The sequence below is a fragment of the Brachyhypopomus gauderio genome, chromosome 2, assembly GCF_052324685.1.
Source record: "Brachyhypopomus gauderio isolate BG-103 chromosome 2, BGAUD_0.2, whole genome shotgun sequence".
Taxonomy (NCBI): domain Eukaryota; kingdom Metazoa; phylum Chordata; class Actinopteri; order Gymnotiformes; family Hypopomidae; genus Brachyhypopomus; species Brachyhypopomus gauderio.
Window position 1 is genome coordinate 6,582,847 of NC_135212.1, and position 19,116 is coordinate 6,601,962.

At 44.4% G+C, this 19,116-nt stretch overlaps 1 protein-coding gene across 4 annotated transcripts in view; it reads right to left on the reverse strand.

The window, feature by feature from the left end:
• itpr2 (inositol 1,4,5-trisphosphate receptor, type 2) overlaps window positions 1-15,232 on the reverse strand; it is a 59,387-nt gene extending 44,155 nt beyond the window's left edge. For 3 of the 4 annotated variants that reach the window (XM_076984761.1, XM_076984754.1, XM_076984748.1), the window contains exons 1-10: window positions 14,876-15,117; window positions 7,325-7,395; window positions 6,943-7,058; window positions 6,687-6,773; window positions 5,709-5,867; window positions 3,331-3,429; window positions 3,006-3,089; window positions 2,740-2,886; window positions 2,545-2,640; window positions 1,327-1,368 (exon numbers count right to left, since the gene is read on the reverse strand). In XM_076984761.1, coding sequence (XP_076840876.1) covers window positions 1,327-1,368; window positions 2,545-2,640; window positions 2,740-2,886; window positions 3,006-3,089; window positions 3,331-3,429; window positions 5,709-5,867; window positions 6,687-6,773; window positions 6,943-7,058; window positions 7,325-7,395; window positions 14,876-14,970 — 996 coding nt within the window. In that variant the 5' untranslated portion in view covers window positions 14,971-15,117. Of the gene's footprint in view, window positions 1-1,326; window positions 1,369-2,544; window positions 2,641-2,739; window positions 2,887-3,005; window positions 3,090-3,330; window positions 3,430-5,708; window positions 5,868-6,686; window positions 6,774-6,942; window positions 7,059-7,324; window positions 7,396-14,875 lie in introns of all 4 variants that reach the window. The other variant, XM_076984765.1, reaches the window with a different exon arrangement.
• Between the last annotated feature and the right edge of the window lie 3,884 nt (window positions 15,233-19,116).

The window sequence follows — 19,116 nt, forward strand, 5'->3', positions numbered from 1 at the left end:
CACACCCACACCCACACACACACACACACACACACACACACACACACACACACACACACAGCTTCTGAAGGTGCTCAGTAGCTTCACACGGCTCTATAACAAAGTCGGACTGGAAGCTGTCCAGAATCCCAGGTGGTAAAAGCAGACCTTATATAACGGCCAGGGTGAGGTATATCAGCTACCTGTTCTAGCCAGAGCCACCACACATCTCACCGGGGAACAGGAGACGCTTTCTTCAGATATGGAGAAGTGCATTCAGCACATGACTGAGGAGCAGAACTCACCTCTGCTAGAGATTTCATATCAGAATTTGTATGGATGAGGGTTTTGAGCCAATCATTGTAGTCTAGACATGTTATTAACCCACAAGCTCCAAACACACAACTGTTTTGCTCCTCTGGGTCCCCCCCCCCCCTCTTCTCTCTCTCTCTCTCTCTCTCTCTCTCTCTCTCTCTCTCTCTCTCTCTCTCTCTCTCTAGCTCGACACTCCTGTCTCTCCTTTTTCTCTCTTCCTCATGTAACTCACACTTGCAAGAGGCAGACGGGCTGTCTGCCGAGCCCCCACAGGAGGCCCTAGACTCAGACCTTACGTAAGACGCCCCCTCCACGTGAGTGGGTGTCGAGCCAGCCATAAGTGGGCGTGCATCTACAACTGCTGCCTCAGAATAACCGACAAAGCGCAACGGAGCAGAGGGAAGAACGCAGATCCCCACATCCCCAGAGAGCAGACATGACACTGAGCATGGCTGTCTGTGGATGAGCAGGAGGGAGAGAGAGAGGGGGGGAGGAGGGAGGGAGGGAGGGAGGGAGAGAAGAAGAGGGAGACAGACAGACAGACAGAGTGGGAAAGGGAGATAGACAGATAGAGAGAGAGATAGAGAGATTATATAATGGTGTGGTGTGGGAGTGGGCTGAGGACGTGCTGTGATAAGAGACTCAGGGCTGTGAAACAGTGCCAATCAGTTCCTACCTCTGCAGTCCACACACACACACACACACACACACACACACACACACACACACACACACACACACACACACACACACACACACACACACACACACACACACACACACACACACACACACACACACTAAATAAACATCTCTAAAGCTTTTGTACTCTTGTCAAATAGATGCTATAAATGCACATATTCCCCGGTGCCATTCTATCCAGCTACATACTGCAGGACTCTCAAACAGTAAAATGTAACATCTGGGTTTCTATGACATCAGACAAATGAGGAAAGTTTAAAGAAGGCAATTTGCTCGCACCAGGCAGGCTGCTACCCTTGACCTCTACCCCGACCTCTACCCTTGACCTACCTCAGCTTTGGAATCTGCGTTGTCACGGTAATCAGGATTCGTCTGCAAAACAAACACATGCACCTTTATCAAAACACAATACATACTCAGTTACCAAAAGTCTGTTCACGGTCAACAAACAGAAGGTCACTTCATGCAAGTGCCCAGTGCAGTGACAATAATGCTGGAAAGACTGCCATCTACAGCCCAGCACATGCCAGCACATGCTTACACTGTACAATTACTATCACTAAGAGGTGATCTGTACAGGCTTCAGGAGTTTCATTTTAATAATGTTAGTTTTCACAAAACCAGTTTGTGGTTATTATTCAATTTCTGATATTATTACTCCAGATTAGATTGTATTATTCATCAGTACTTTCTGTGACCCAAGCTGTCAACCCCAATGCCATCACAGGCCAATAAAATACCTTAAGCTGAACTGTGAAGAAGGGATGGAGATAGAGAGAAGGAGAGAGAGAGGGAGAGAGATCATTATAGAGACAGAGAGAGCATAAATGAGAGACAGAAAGAGATGGAGACAGATAAAGATTGTGTGTGTGTGTGTGTGTGTATACAGATAAAATAACATGTTTTCCACAATTTAAAATATGTCTATTACTGACGTAAACAAAGTTGTAGGTGTTATTTCTGGTTGCTTCAATAATTTTAAGACAGTATTATCAGAAGAAAGAATTCCGAATATGAGAACGTGAAACCAACTTTACCGAAGTTTCCTTGTATGCATACGAGTGACTTCTGATCCCATTAAAATGAACTTAAAACTATGTACAGTTATTAAGAAGTGTGTCCTCTTAGGGTGCAACAGAGATGTAGATTGTGTGAAAAAATCCGATATTTTTTGCTTTGCCATTTTCAACAAGCTAATGCTTAGTGCTAACGTTTGAGTGGCTTCATTGCTTTGCGAGTGATCGGATTCCCGCTGGCATTTGTTGACAGGCAGAGACATCCATGTGAATGGGAGCTATCTTTTAACTTTTAAAATACAAACTCAAAAGAAAACGGTGTATATTTTTTCCAATTACAAAAAATCCTCACCCATTAAAAAAATGCTGTTGTATCACCTGTCGTCACTGGCAAGTGAAATAAATATATTACTCGCAAATTAATGGTAAATTATGGTCGCGATTGTTACCATTTTAGTCGTAGTCTGGAGCCCTGGTGTATACAGATAAGAGATAAATATCAGGAGTGAGAGTGAGAGTGTGTGTCCCGTACCTCTGCAGCCAGGTATCTCCCCGTGGCGAGGTGTTTAAAGCGGAAAATACTGCTCCACTGTCCAGCCCCGCCCCTGCAGGGGTCGTGATGCACCACCTAACGCAGACCAGGAAGACCATCAGATGGTCAGTGCTGAGTCATGGAAACCATGCATGAGGTGTTCAGTGGAGGAGGAATGCACAGCTCTGTTCTCACCTCCACTTCCCAGAGTGCCTTGGAGCTGGTGGCCGATGTGGCAGACTGGCGCAGGGTGGTCCTCAGGAAAACGTGCTGCTGCCTCTTGTAATCATCAGAGGTCAGAAACTTCTCCTGCTCAGCATGGAACAACCTCACCACGTCACCCTGAGAGAAAGAGAGACGGGATAATAGATTTATCTCTTCATCTGTTGCGATTCCCTGCAATTCCCAGACTTGACACCCAGAAAATGACATTGGGGGTTGGAAGAGGTGTGAGGTCTCACCCCTTTTAAAACATCATCTCTGTAATCACTGAACTTCATGAAGAGAGTGACCTTCCAGCTGGTGTTACAGTTCACGGCATTCACCTGGAACACACACACACACACACACACACACACACACACACACACACACACACACACACACACAGTGTTCAGAACAACACTGTTCTGTCTTTTCATCCTTTTAACAAGTTCCCAACAATAAATGATGGGTTCTTGACAAAAATCCATGTGAATGAGCAGCATTTCCCTGTGTGTGTTTGTGTGTGTGTGTATGAGAGACGATGTGTGTGAGGGCATGTCTGTGTGTAAGTGTGTGAGAGACCTCGTTGCAGCCTGGGTTGTCCTGCAGTTCTATGTTGCTTGCATGAAGAGGTTGCCCTGCATTCAAAGGCATCAGGACCACTTTGTCCCCTACAACCACCTAAACACACACACACACACACACACACACACACACACACACACACACACACACTTATCAATTCTAAATTAAGAGAAATGGCAAGGAAGAGAATTGGTGTCATGTAGACACTGGCTCCCGCATTACAGAGAGACACTTGCTCCTCCGTTACAGAGAGACACTGGCTCCTGCGTTACAGAGAGCCCACTTTTTAGTGGCTGAGAAACGCTCCAGTGCACATGAACACAGTGAAACAGAAGCCACACTGGAATGAAGCCACACTGGAATGAAGCCACACTGGAATGAAGCCACACTGGAATGCTGTTAGTCAGCTCCAGGCTCGCTTGGCTGAATCACTGACAACGATCAGTCCGTCCCGTCATTAAGTCTCCTTACGAAGTCACACAACAAGTCATTCAGGCATGGCGGGCAGGACACGTGGGGGGAGGGGGGGTGTGCGCATGCACTCACAACCTCGCTAACGCATCAGCGTGCTCCTGACAGGGCCATGACCACGAGAACATTTATGACAGGGAACGGTAGCAACCTCTTAAAGAAGTACCAAGGCGTGGACAAAAGACACACACAGATCAGGAAACAGCCGTCCTACAGCAGGAAACCAGAGCGCTGGGAGATCCACTCAGTTCAACCTACACCATCAGGGTTTGGTGATGTCTGCAGGGATCTGCCCGCTTGGCTCTGCTGAATGTGCCTGCGAGTGCACTCTCCTGAAGACCTGAAGGGCGGCGCTACAGGCTCCTCTGTGTGCTGTATACGGAAGGCGCCGACGCTCACGGTAGGTGACAACGCAGGTGACAGTTCCCAGAGGAAGAGGGCGGTCACGGAGCGTGAGCGTGCACACACACGGCTATGTTGACCTAAGGCTCTGCCTGCTCGTCTCAGCACACACAAACTGCTGATTAGATCAACAAAACTGCTCCACAGTTGAGAATACAACCATGACAACCCTGAAATCACAGCCCATCTCTGCCTATCGACCGTTAAGCAGGGGTGCCACACTCTGTATGAATGCTCTGAGAGGCGTGGCCTAGCACTGGATGGACAGAGAGAGGCGTGGCCTAGCACTGGATGGACAGAGAGAGGCGTGGCCTAGCACTGGATGGACAGAGAGAGGCGTGGCCTAGCACTGGAAGGGTGATGTGGTGTTAAGTCACATGCAGAGAAACATGGATCACTTGACTTGCTCTGTGGTTGACTACACAGGTGAACTTCACACACACACACACACCATGCGCTATGATCAGTTAATGTACCTTCAGTTTTATGGTTGCTGAGAAGAGGAGAAAGCAAAACAACAGGGCTTAGTCAGGATGTTACTGCACAGGTGGAATTCACACACTGGTTCTGCGGTTCCATAAATACGTCAACTTTTACAGTTAAACTTATACAGAAGCAGGTATAGCAGCCACAGAGAGAGTGTGCAGTGCGTCACAGAGAGTGTGTGCAGTGAGTCACAGAGAGAGTGTGCAGTGCGTCACAGAGAGAGTGTGCAGTGAGTCACAGAGAGAGTGTGCAGTGCGTCACAGAGAGAGTTGTGCAGTGCGTCACAGAGAGTGTGTGCAGTGCGTCACAGAGAGTGTGTGCAGTGCGTCACAGAGAGAGTGTGCAGTGCGTCACAGAGAGAGTTGTGCAGTGCGTCACAGAGAGAGTGTGCAGTGCGTCACAGAGAGAGTGTGCAGTGCGTCACAGAGAGAGTGTGCAGTGCGTCACATAGAGAGTGTGCAGTGCGTCACAGAGTGTGCAGTGCGTCACAGAGAGTGTGTGCAGTGAGTCACAGAGAGAGTGTGCAGTGAGTCACAGAGAGAGTGTGCAGTGTCACAGAGAGAGTGTGCAGTGAGTCAAAGAGAGTGTGCAGTGCGTCACAGAGAGTGTGCAGTGCATCACAGAGAGTGTGCAGTGCATCACAGAGAGAGTGTGCAGTGCATCACAGAGAGAGTGTGCAGTGCATCACAGAGAGAGTGTGCAGTGCATCACAGAGAGAGTGTGCAGTGCATCACAGAGAGAGTGTGCAGTGCATCACAGAGAGAGTGTGCAGTGCATCACAGAGAGAGTGTGCAGTGCATCACAGAGAGAGTGTGCAGTGCATCACAGAGAGAGTGTGCAGTGCATCACAGAGAGAGTGTGCAGTGCATCACAGAGAGAGTGTGCAGTGCATCACAGAGAGAGTGTACTGAATGTTAGAAAGAGTGCAGTGAGTTTGACAGTGGGTGCAGTGGGGCATAAGCTGTGAGGTAGCAACATAGTGCAGGCAGCTGGGAGGTGAGTGCTGTGCTCCTTACGTTGTCTCCCTCACTGCGCAGCTTCCAGAAGGGGTGGATGTAGAACCAGGAGCCCTCGTTGCCCGCCGGGTCCAGAGACACACGCATGGCGTTCTTCTCCAGCAGGGCAGGCAGACGCTTGTTCACCGTCAGGTACTTATTACTCTTGATGTGCAGCAGCTGTAACCATCACACATCGCAAAAGACACATCAGCAAACCACAGGTAGTGCCAGCAGAGCGGGTCCTGCACACAACACTTCCCAAATGACCCAACAGGTCCTGGTGGCATAACTACACCATCGTGAAGTGTGACATGTTGTGGTGTGCTTATCTGTGTAAAAGAAAGAAGAATCATACACCTCCAAGTCCAGAGACTACTCTCTCCATCACAAACCAGTCACACTGTCCAAGAGAGGTGTGACCACGTTTTTCTCCTCACACACACACACACACACACACACACACACACACACACACACACACACACACACACACACACACACACACACACACACACACACACACACACACACACACACACACACACACACACCCCCTCTTGGCTACAGAGTTCAAACAAACAAAATGTTCTAGCACGGTCAGAGGAACCACTAATCCAGCTGATAAGGAGGGAGGCAGGACACACCTTTATGACCTGGATGTGTTTGACCACTACACCTGTGTGACCTGGATGTGTTTGACCACTTCACCTGTGTGACCTGGATGTGTTTGACCACTTCACCTGTGTGACCTGGATGTGTTTGACCGAGTCACCTGTGTGACCTGGATGTGTTTGACCGAGTCACCTGTGTGACCTGGATGTGTTTGACCGAGTCACCTGTGTGACCTGGATGTGTTTGACCGAGTCACCTGTGTGACCTGGATGTGTTTGACCGAGTCACCTGTGTGACCTGGATGTGTTTGACCGAGTCACCTGTATGACCTGGCTGTATTTGACCACTTCACCTGTATGACCTGGCTGTATTTGACCACTTCACCTGTATGACCTGGCTGTATTTGACCACTGTACCAAGCAGCTTCTTGTTCTCCGTCTCATTCTGTTTCTGTTCCAGCTCTGCTGCATGCTAGAAAATGTTGGAGAGGCAAACAAGCCATTAAATAGAAGTATACAGTGTTACAGTATACAGTGTTACAGTATACAGTATACAGTGCTACAGTAATACTTGTTCCACATAGCATCAACCTCCCCCCCTCAAACTCTAACTCCTTCACTGGGGTGCACTTCATAAATACCTGTAGTTTCTTAAAAAGGTCATCATCTGTGTTGGATCCTTGCTTTCCTTGTTTGGATTTCCAGAACTGCTTTTGTGCAGAGTAGCGGTTCATGGGACACACCTTGAACAGGCAATCTGAAGGGTTCAAAGCAGCAGCATAAATACATCAAACAACTACATCCATGCACTAGACGAGCAGCACCCAGACATGACACTGTAACGCCATGTGATACCAGTGCTGTGATCCCCAAGTAGGAATCTGTGTGCTCTTAAAACAAGTCCAGTGTGACATTTGCACATCAGCATAATACATGCGACCAGACTTCATGGAAATATCAAAGCACTTCAGTAAGCAGGTGTTGTGGTTTTGCACTTTGAGGTCGTGGCTCGGGCTGACGTACCTCGGAACTTCTTGGGAGGGCAGGCCAGGTCTCCTGCTGCGGGCTGAACCACACACCTGTCATCCACCAGCCTGCAGAAGAAGGCCATGTGTGAGCAACGTCATACCCAATCAAACCCCGAAACACACGCCTGTCACACCAAACACTTGAGAAGCCAGCTTTGGTCCACATTCTATACATTCAAGACATAAAACTTTAAATGATGATGGTGTGCTATATTTTTAGCAGGAGGCAACACTGGTTAAGCGAAAACATTCCAGCTGTGGATGTGAAGGGCCTGGACCCAGAACAGTTCAGTGACCCTCCTCGTGAGCCGGATCATCAATCAATCAATCAAAGTTTATTTGTATAGCGCTTTTCACAACACATGTTGTCACAAAGCGCCTTACAGGATTTAAAAGGTTAACAATACTACGGGTCCAGAACCCTAATGAGCAAGCCAAGGGCGACAGTGGCGAGGAAAAACTCCCTAAGATAGTGGGGAATAGGAAGAAACCTCGGGAGAACCAAGACTCAAAAGGGAACCCATCCTCCATTGGGCGGCCCGTTAACACACAGATTACACAAAATACAGACAAATACGCAAGTCACACACAAATCACACAATCAGACTAAGTAAAGGTAAAAATGAAAGTTCTGGGTTATGATATTGTCACTGTAAATGTCTGTTGATGAACGCCAGGCTTTCATTCCGTGTCGGAGCAGCGATGCTGGTATTGTAGGCTCCGACTGCAATGTTACTCTCCAGGTGAACCTCGGAGAAAAGATACGAGATGTAGTAAATATGTAACAGATTAATCAAAGGCCAAACTAAACAGATGAGTCTTTAATCGAGTTTTAAACATTGAGACTGTGTCTGAGTCCCGAATAGAGGCAGGAAGATTATTCCACAATTGTGGAGCTTTAAAAGAAAAGGCTCTTCCACCTGCTGTGATCTTTTTGATCCTAGGAACAGTTAATAACCCTGCGTCCTGCGAGCGAAGTGAACGCGCTGGGTTATATTGTTCAATAAGTTCACTAAGATAGTCTGGAGCTAAGCCATGCAGCGTTTTATATGTTAATAAAAGTATTTTATAGTCAATACGGAATCTAATTGGCAGCCAGTGTAATGACGATAGTACGGGACTAATGTGATCAAACTTTTTAGTTTTTGTTAAAACTCGTGCTGCTGCGTTCTGAACCAGCTGGAGTTTGTTTATCGATTTACCAGAACATCCAGCTAGGAGACTGTTGCAATAATCTAAACGAGAGGATATGAATGCATGGATTAGTTTTTCTGCATCACTAATATTTAATATGTTTCTAATTTTGGCAATGTTGCGCAAGTGAAAGAACGCTACCCTAGTTATATTATTAATATGTGTATCGAACGAGAGATCTGGGTCTATTGTGACGCCCAAGTTCTTTACCTCTGCGCTGGGGGTTATAGTAAAAGAATGTAGATTCAATGCTGCATTATGTATCTTGTCTCTCGCAGCCCTAGACCCAACTATTATCAATTCTGTTTTATCGGCATTTAGTGCTAGAAAGTTACATGCCATCCAATGTTTTATCTCTTCTACACATTTCTCAATCTTACTGTTTGCGCCTAAATCATCGGGTTTTGCCGATAAATATAGCTGAGTGTCGTCTGCGTAGGAATGGAAACTGATGTCATGCTTATGCATAATTTCGCCTAAGGGTAACATGTACAGTGTGAATAGAAGTGGTCCTAGGACTGTCCCTTGTGGGACACCATATTTAACCTGCACAGATTTAGAGGTTTTATTATTAACACTTACACATTGGAAGCGGTCAGTTAAATATGATCTAAACCAGGAGAGTGCGACTCCTTTAATACCTACTGTGTTTTCTAGTCTATCCAGCAAAATGTTGTGGTCTACAGTATCAAAAGCTGCACTAAGATCCAACAGTATAAGGAACGAGACGAGCCCATTATCGGCCGATATTAGTAGATCATTCACTACCCTGAGTAAAGCTGTTTCAGTGCTGTGGTTTGGTCTAAATCCTGATTGGAACTTTTCATGGATACTATTTGATTGGAGATAGTGGTTTAACTGATTGGAAACTGGATCATGACATGAGGAGTTGAATTCGGTGGACATGCATCTCAGTGCCGGTCCTTCCTGTGGTCCACTCTCGCGTCTACACTCACTTGACCTCATCCTGGACTATTCCTGAATTATAGCCATTTCAACTATACCTGAATGGGAAACATGACCCCACATTGTGCGACAGTCTTTGCACTTCAGCTGTATGTGGTGTCACACCACCCACCATGACGGCTGGAATAATAAAACAGTACAAGTTCCCAAAACGGAAGAGGGTGAATAGGCAGAATAAAAGCAAACGCTGAATAATCTCCCAGAAGAGGGCATAATCCTGAATCAACAACACATTCAGCTCATTCAAAAGGAAGACTACGAGAGTTTGCTTTTCTCCCCGCTCCTAAACAACACTGTTGTGTGTAGCCCTCTGCACAGTACACACACAGTAATGCTCCAGGCTTCTGAAAGCCACCCACCACACCACGGATCAGAGACCTGACTGTGTGAACACGGTGGCATAAATGCTGCCCTGACCAATCGCCGGCAGCAGGTGGAGCCGTTCGATGGGGCCAGCGTGTCATCTAATCGCTCCACGCGGACTTGCCACAAACACACACACACACACACACACACACACACACACACACACACACGCTAGACACACACTCCGAGCTGGTGGCGCAGCGTATACCACCCTCGTGAGGTTCAGGAAACCTCTGTGCAGGCCTGATAAAGAGTTCAGGCTCCAACCTCCTCGGCTTCCTCAGAGTCCCACCTCTAAGTACTCAGTGGTGGTGGCACCTCAGACGGACCTCAAAGCACACGCTAACCTGCCCCAGACGTCTTAAACAAAAGAGAATACTCCACATAAGGCCTGGGAGTAGACAGAAACATAAGACTCTTCGCAGGGTGGTGACGCACACATCTCCCTGTGGTATCCACCAACGGCAGAAAACGTATCTCCTCTTAGGTCATTTTAAGGCAGCTATTTTTCAGTTGTCCTCACCGTGTAGTTCATAAAGTTGTTACACGATGAATTCAAGGTTAATCTGAATGTTAATTAAACACTACACAAATATGCTAATTATCGCAATGATGAATAGAAGAAAGTTTTAAGAGGCCAGGAAAGCAGCAGAACAGACAAGCAGGTTCAGTAACCGGGTCAATATCAGTTATGTTGAACATCAGCCATAACCATCGTGTGTGACCGTCTTTCAGAGAAGAGACGATATCAGCCCCACCCACTGTGACATTCCCCTCTCTCCCTGGCCGAAGTACAGTTGTGATCAAATTTATTCAACCCCCAATGCTGCGAAGGGTTTTATGGAATTCAGTGCACATTTGTAATTGTGTTCATAATGAAATCTTACAAGGACTTGTTAAAGAACTAAATGCAACTAAGATAGCATCAATTTTTTTTGTCATAAAGTATTAAATGGCCTTTTTGTGATTTCTTCATTGACACAATTATTCAACCCCTTTACGACTACCACTCCTAAGAACAGAGGTTCATTCCAGTGTTTTCCATCAGGTATTGAAAACATCGGTGGATGTCAACGAGCAGCAATCAAGCATGATAAGCACCAATTAGGCAGATTTAAAAGGACTGTGATACTCAGCTCCTTCTAGACATCTACTGGTGTGTTTCCAAGCATGGTGAAGGCAAGAGAATGGTCCCAGAAGACAAGAGAAGAGGTTATTGCTCTTCACAAGAATGGCAATGGATATAAAAAGATTGCGAAGTTGTTAAATATTCCAAGAGACACTATCGGAAGTATCATTCGCAAGTTCAAGTTAAAGGGCACAGTGGAAACGTTACCTGGTCGTGGCAGAAAGAAGATCCTGACCGCGACTGCTGTGCGCTACCTGAAGCGTAATGTGGAGAAAAATCCCCGCGTGACTGCTAAGGAACTGAAAAAAGACCTGTCAGATGTGGGCACTGAAGTTTCAGCTCAGACAATAAGGCGCGCACTGCATAACGAAGACCTCCATGCCAGAACGCCCAGACGCATTCCCTTGCTGACTCCAAAGAACAAGAAAAGTCGACTGCAGTATGCCAAAAGTCATGTGGACAAGCCACAAAGGTTTTGGGACAGTGTACTGTGGTCAGATGAAACTAAATTAGAACTGTTTGGGACAATGGACCAGCGCTATGTTTGGAGAAGGAAGAACCAGGCTTATGAACAAAAGAACACCTTGCCTACTGTGAAGCATGGCGGGGGGTCAATTATGCTTTGGGGCTGTTTTGCTTCTAATGGTACAGGAAAGCTTCAACGTGTGCAGGGTACCATGAATTCCCTTCAGTACCAGGAGATCTTGGAGGAAAATGTGATGGAGTCAGTCACAAACCTGCGGCTTGGGAGACGTTGGACCTTCCAACAGGACAATGATCCGAAGCACACATCCAAGTCCACTAGAGCATGGTTGAACATGAAAGGCTGGAACATTCTAGAGTGGCCATCGCAATCACCAGACTTAAATCCAATTGAGAACCTCTGGTGGGACCTAAAGAAGGCAGTTGCAGTGCGCAAGCCTAAGAATGTGACTGAACTGGAGGCTTTTGCCCATGAAGAATGGGCTAAGATACCCATAGGTCGCTGCAAGACACTTGTGTCAAGCTATGCTTCACGCTTGAAAGCTGTCATAACTGGAAAAGGATGTTGTACTAAGTACTAAAAAATAATGTCACTAGGGGGTTGAATAAAACTGATAATGATGTGAGCACAGTAAAGACATTTGTGGTTATTCCATCATAAATATTGTTATGTTTGTCTAATTTATAAGTGCCTCTTTGATATAATTGTAAATAAGATGACTGAAATGATCAAAATCAATGTCAAACTGGCCAAAACACTTTATTTCAGTGGGGGTTGAATAAATTTGATCACAACTGTAACTCAGGCTGCCCTGAGGGTCATGTGACACAAACCCACCAGACCAGCTCTTAGCACTTCTGTCTCCAGCACAGGAAGACACTGACCTGCCCGCCTACAGGGGTTACAGGGGTCAACAGAAGACAGGCTGCCCAACAAAACTGTGGTGACTAAGTAGCTATGATTGTACACAGCACCAAAATGCTTAGTAACAAGACCATTTAAAAAATGTGGCCATTATAATTTTCTCACAGTCTGCTGAACCGGCTTTATTTATCAATTCCTTATTCACAGCAATGTTTCACACCCCTGAACACTACTTGCTGTTATTTTTTCAGCTCATCATGACCTGCTTGGCCTACGTCAGAAGCATACACACCTTTCGTAAGGTCTAAAAGATGCAGACTGATAAGTTACTAAGCAAAACTCACAGCTGAGTTTTAAACACTATATGAGCTGTTCCTTCATAGAACACATGCAATAATTGGACATACAATGGACAGACAATCATGAATGTAAGTCTAATATTACAGGTGACGAAGTTCCATGATCAATAACATTATTGCAAGGATATCAGTCTATTATTTCCCTCCACTTGCTTCATACCTGCACTACTAGGCTATCTTAAACAGAGACAAAAAGACAAGTGGAGTGGGACAGGTGTTAATACACATGCTTTACATACTGAGAGCATGTAAAGAATTAATAGTGTACTTGCAGACACACTCACTCTCTCTCTCTCTCTCTCACACACACACACACACACTCTCACACACTATTTTGAGGAGTGAACAAACACATTGGTCTGTACTTTAACAGGCGCGAACAAGCAGATCAGGTTAAATATGAACTACGTTTGGCCACCTTGCTGTTTGCCAACATGGCCATTACGGCTCAACTGACCTGAAGAGGAAGGAAACTGGCCTTGTCCAACAGGCCTTGTCCAATGGGGTGATTAAACATGCCCAAGGCTTTAAGCCTAACTTATGACGGAGATGAAGACTGCCACAGCATATCAAAGAACCCTCACACAAGCATTTTCTGTGTTGGCACAATGGACATCTGATGTTATATATGAAAGTACCAAGTCCATCTTGAAATGCCTCATGTCATCTTGGACAGTCCATTAGCAACTTAAAACATTCACAGTTCTGCATGCAAACCCAACATTGCTTTGCATGATAGCAACTGCACTCCAGACACATTTACATTTATATTTACAAGCCAGACACATTTGCATCACCAAATGTGAAAGCAAAAACCTTGTGTAAACAAGTAATTAATTAAGGTTATCATGATGTCACAGGAACCAAAATGATGATGAAAGAGCCCTATGCCAAACGCAAACCCAACGCCACCATATAAGGCATCATTATATATTTATATTTATGGCATTTAGCAGATGCTCTTATCCAGAGAGACTTACAAAAGTGCTACATAAGCATTAAAGTGCCAGTATGAAATAACATTGCCATATTCCAGTAATGGGTTCTGAGATCCTACCAAAAGCCAAAACCACAACCTGACATCAATGAGGGCAGTTCTCAGTATGGCTGTCCACTGCCCACTCTTCTGTACGGCTCTGAAAGACACTGTCCTCTGCGTCCTCCTCCTGTAGTGCGTTTCACAACTCAAGCTTTTTCTAACAACCTCTCTTCTATGGGGCACAATAACCAATATTCAAACATTTACCAAAAGTTAGAAGACCATTCAGTGGAGGTTCTAGACCATCTGAACTGGGGAGGCCAGACTGGGACCAGTGGGTCTGTTACAGGTTGGGGGGGGGGGGGGGGGGGGGGGTTAATGTAAACAAATAAAAAACCCCTTTAATGTTAAAATTGTAGTAATTTAATATATAGATTCAACATGATGAACTTTGAACCTGCTGCCTCTCAAAACACTATAAGTGAGGCGAAGGCGTCGCAGGTGAAAGTAAAGCGTCAGACTGGACCACACAACTCAAGTCATGCTGCAACCTGCAGTCTCGAGACTGCCAGTATGAGTCATGGCAAGTCAAAAAAGCGCCCTTGGATTAATGTGGGTCACAGGTTCTGAATTAAAAGGTAGTAGCCCAAATCAGACAATCTTTAAATATTAACACAATCACTTACTGTCCCAGCTAACACTAAACTGTGTAGGCTCGTATAAGTACTCGTATAAGTGCCGTAATTACTAAAGCGATGCTCACTTTAACAAACAATTTAATCAGTATAACATTTATTTAGTAAACATTACACAGAAAATAAATGCAAAGCAGGATGCACAATGTGTCACAATATCCTACATTTCAAAGGGCCAAATCCACTACTCCAATCGGAATTTCAAGCCACCAAACTATTACACACACACACACACACACATACATACATACATACATACAGTGTGTGTGTGTGTGTGTGTATTATGAACAGTGCACACAAGCGATTTGCGTTCCTGTTAAGTCATTTACATTCTTGTACCGCTCGCTCGTTCTATTAGGCCCGTGTAGAGAGCTGAAATCACTTCCTTATTCCTACACACTTACCTAGACGTCTGGGGTACCAAACTATGCAGCATGGATGCACTTGTATAAATCACGAAATGTTACAAGTGATTAAAAAACGACGGCGCAGTGTTAAGAGGTAACGTACCCCAAGGTGCTGATAAATCCATTGACACTGCCCTCCGCGTACAGAGACACGATATCCCCAATATGAAGGAAACTAGACCTATTGTGTTCTGACATGTTGCAGTAGTTGACGGCTGTGTCTCCACTGTGAGACCTCCTCGAGTTTTCAGTGAGCCCCGGTCGACTAAAACCTTTAATCCATCTGTCAAATCTTGGTCTTTTGCTTCGAGACAGGAAAACTCGTTTCTTTCCCTTGGCAAGTGAAAGCAACTTTAAAGTCCGCCGTATAGTAGGTGTTCGATGGCGGCTTCTTAACTGACGATTTTCTTCATGTTTGAAACTTCTTCCTGTGAGACAAACGAGGCTTTTTTCTGTCCAATATAGCAGTCTGGGGGAGGAGACACACTTTCAGGCTTGAATAGCCTATCCCGTAAAATGAAGGAAGTACCAATACTGTCTTTCTTTCCTTCTTCATTGGGTCTTCTTCATGAATTTACGTGTTTTGGTCGTTGTTGTGTAGGCACACCGCTGTGAAGTATCAACTCAGAACAACGACACCAGCTTCTGCTGCGGAATGCGGACTTTAGTGGACTTTTTCCTCAACATACAAGAGTGTCCTGCGGTTTGGTGGGGCAATGTGCAAGAACAACGTTTATTTTCTACCTTACGAGTGGACCTTAGGGGGGACTGGGTCAGTACGAGTGACGTGGTGGTGTTGTTGCAACCAGGCATATTGTACAAAATATCAACATTTATTTATAATAAAGTACACTCGTCCATGATTGAATATTTTACAGTGTGAGTTCTCTATGTACGACAGTATGAAAATAACTGTGGCGCATAGAGCTGTTCTTAAATTCACTTCGAATGACATAAAACATTCACGTTTAAACATCCAGCAATCGCATTGTAACAATAAAGCAGCACTTTGCTAACTTTTGCTTTGCTTTTCTATTGAGGAAGTGCAATAAAAAGATGAATATAAAAAAGTTTATCTGGACTAGCTGTTTATCACTTGAGGTTCACAGTTATTTATCGGTTATCTTGCCCTGATTTTACTTTCTATTCTTTTCTCCTACTTAGGCCCAGCCAACAAGCGGAACAAAAGTGTGCGCACACTGCCATCTAGCGCCTAGTCAAACAACTACAGTCTAATCACGTGTTTAGTGACGGCACTCATTAAATATCCATTAAGTAGCCGCACTTTAGAGGGCTGGTGATAATCGTGTGCAAGTAAAGGGCCTGTTACGTTTATTTGCAACTTTGTAAAAGTATAAACCTAACGGTTTACAGGACTGTCTCAGAAAATTAGAATATTGTGATAAAGTGCTTTTATTTTCCGTAATGCAATTAAAAAAAATGAAATGTCATACATTGTGGATACATTACAAATCAACTGAAATATTGCAAGCCTTTAATTGTTTTAATATAGCTGATTATGGCGTACAGCTTAAGAAAACTCAAAAATCCTATCTCAAAATATTAGAATATTTCCTCAGACCAAGTAAAAAAATAAAAAATATAACAGCAAAACAAAATCAAACATTTGAAAAATGTCCATTAATGCACTCAGTACTTAGTTGGGAATCCTTTTGCACAGATTACTGCATCAATGCGGCGTGGCATGGAGGCAATCAGCCTGTGGCATTGCTGAGGTGTTATGGATGACCAGGATGCTTCAATAGCGGCCTTTAGCTCATTTGCATTATTGGGTCTGGTGTCTTTCATCTTCTTCTTCACAATACCCCACAAATTCTCTATGGGGTTCAGGTCAGGGGAATTGCCAGGCCAATCAAGAACAGCAATGCCATGGTCAGTACACCAGTTACTGGTGGTTTTGGCACTGTGGGCAGGTGCCAGATCATGCTGGAAAATGAAAGCATCATCTCCATAGAGCTTTTCAGCAGATAGAAGCATGTAGTGCTCTAAAATCTCTTGGTACACAACTGCATTTACTCTGGACTTGATAAAACACAGTGGACCAACACCAGCAGCTGACATGGCTCCCCAAACCATCGCTGACTGTGGGAACTTCACACTGGATTTCAAGCAACTTGGATTTTGCTCCTCTCCAGCCTTTCTCCAGACTCTGGCGCCTTGACTACCAAATGACATACAAAACTTGCTTTCGTCTGAAAAGAGGACTTTGGACCACTCTGCAACTGTCCAGTGCTTCTTTTCCATAGCCCAAGTCAGACGCTTCTTCCGTTGTCTTGAGTTCAGAAGTGGCTTGACCATGGGAATACGGCTATTGTAGCCCATTTCCCGGACACGTCTGTGAACAGTGGCTTTTGATACCTGGACTCCAGCTTCAGTCCACTGTCTTTGAAGCTCCCCCAAATTCTGGAAGCGGCTCTTCTTCACAATGTTGTTAAGGCTGCGGTCATCCCTCTTGGTTGTGCAGCGTTTCCTGCCACATTTCCCCCTTCCAACAGACTTTTTGTGAATGTGCTTTGAAACTGCACTCTGTGAACAGCCTGCTCTTTGAGAAATTTCTTTTTGTTTCTTACCCTCCTGATGGAGGGTGTCAATGATGGTCCTCTGGACAGCAGTCAGATCAGCAGTCTTCCCCATACTTGAGATTTAGTTTACTGAACCAAGCTGAGTGTTTTTCAAGGCTCAGGAAACACTTGCAGGTGTTTCGAGTTAATTAGACGATTCAAGTGATTAGTTGAATAGCCTACTAGGATACTTTTTCAAGATATTCTAATATTTTGAGATAGGATTTTTGAGTTTTCTTAAGCTGTACGCCATAATCAGCTATATTAAAACAATTAAAGGCTTGCAATATTTCAGTTGATTTGTAATGTATCCACAATGTATGACATTTCATTTTTTTTAATTGCATTACGGAAAATAAAGCACTTTATCACAATATTCTAATTTTCTGAGACAATCCTGTACGTGCACCACAGCGTCTCAAGCTAGTTGGTCGTCAGACGTGTTGGCTGAGTATTAAAGTTCACACGGAATTATCATGAGCGTTTACAGATCGGGCTTGACATTCGCTTCCTTGTAATGAGCGAGCAGCTGTAGTAGCTGTTATAGGTCTGTTCAACAATGCAGCAATTATTAAACATGGTCGTATGGAAATTAGCTAAGAATAATGAACGGACTAACGAATTACTAATGTTAGTGTTGACTAAAGGAGTTTAATAATAAACTAATCGCTTGTTTTATCATAGACTATGTTATGCACCGAATGTCATAAATAAAAGTCCTACTTGAAATAAAACAATATGAAGGCTAGATAACATGATTTTCAGACCAGGCTGGACAAGCACTTCACTGTACCAAAATAATGCCATAATCGCTCCACCCTCTATTGTGTGTGGGTAACATCAGTAAACAAGGCCAGTGGTTAGTTAGTCAGAGCCTTCTACCTGGAGCGGTCTGCCTGCGTGTTTCTAAACTAGCGTTGACTCTTCACATCTGATAACGACCGGCGTGGCGAGGAGGGTACGGCTCGAGAAAAGAGACCACCTCCCCGTGGCTGCTTGTGCATGGCTGCCTGGCCAAGGCATAAATGCGTTCCTGATATCGCGCATGCTCGTTTGTGTGCAAAACAATGGCCGACGCCAGCGTTTAGTGCAAGTTGAAATACCTCGTTTTTGTACACAAACGAATCTTACATTCTAGTCTTGTATTGGCAGTGAATATGTTCATAAAGTTACTTTGTGGAAAGGAAAACTTTAAAGAATAGCCTGTTAAGTTATCTGCATTGTAAACTTCGCATGGGAACAATGTACATCCTAAATTCTGCAATGTGTGATACTGTGAAAGTAAATAGATAATAACAGTGGAAGGAGATGTATATTAATTTAATTAATTTAGTAATGCTGCTTGATCATTTATATATATATAACTACCATCAGTCTGCTTGTCTCATCTAATTTTAATTTTAATAAAATAAAATAAATAAAATAAAAATTTCGTCTATAATGGGTTAACCTATTATAGTTGTGTAATATTTTATTGTTTGGACAGAAGCCTGGCATTATGAGGACGAGCAAAGTGATGTAATGGACCCTTTCGTGTTTGGCTTTGAATCTGTGCAAGACATGCACCATTTTATGGCAGAGGTGCTTGACAACTTGTGAATACCAATCAACTGTAAATTGAACAGTGTTTAAAGAGGGTAAGCCATGGGGCTTTTGCAAAAATAAAGTTCTAAATGGAAATCTTTTATTTGTGTTTTCATGTATTTCTACCTGAATTTTATCTGCAAAACATTAAGTTTAATGTGCATTGAAGTTTTCAAAT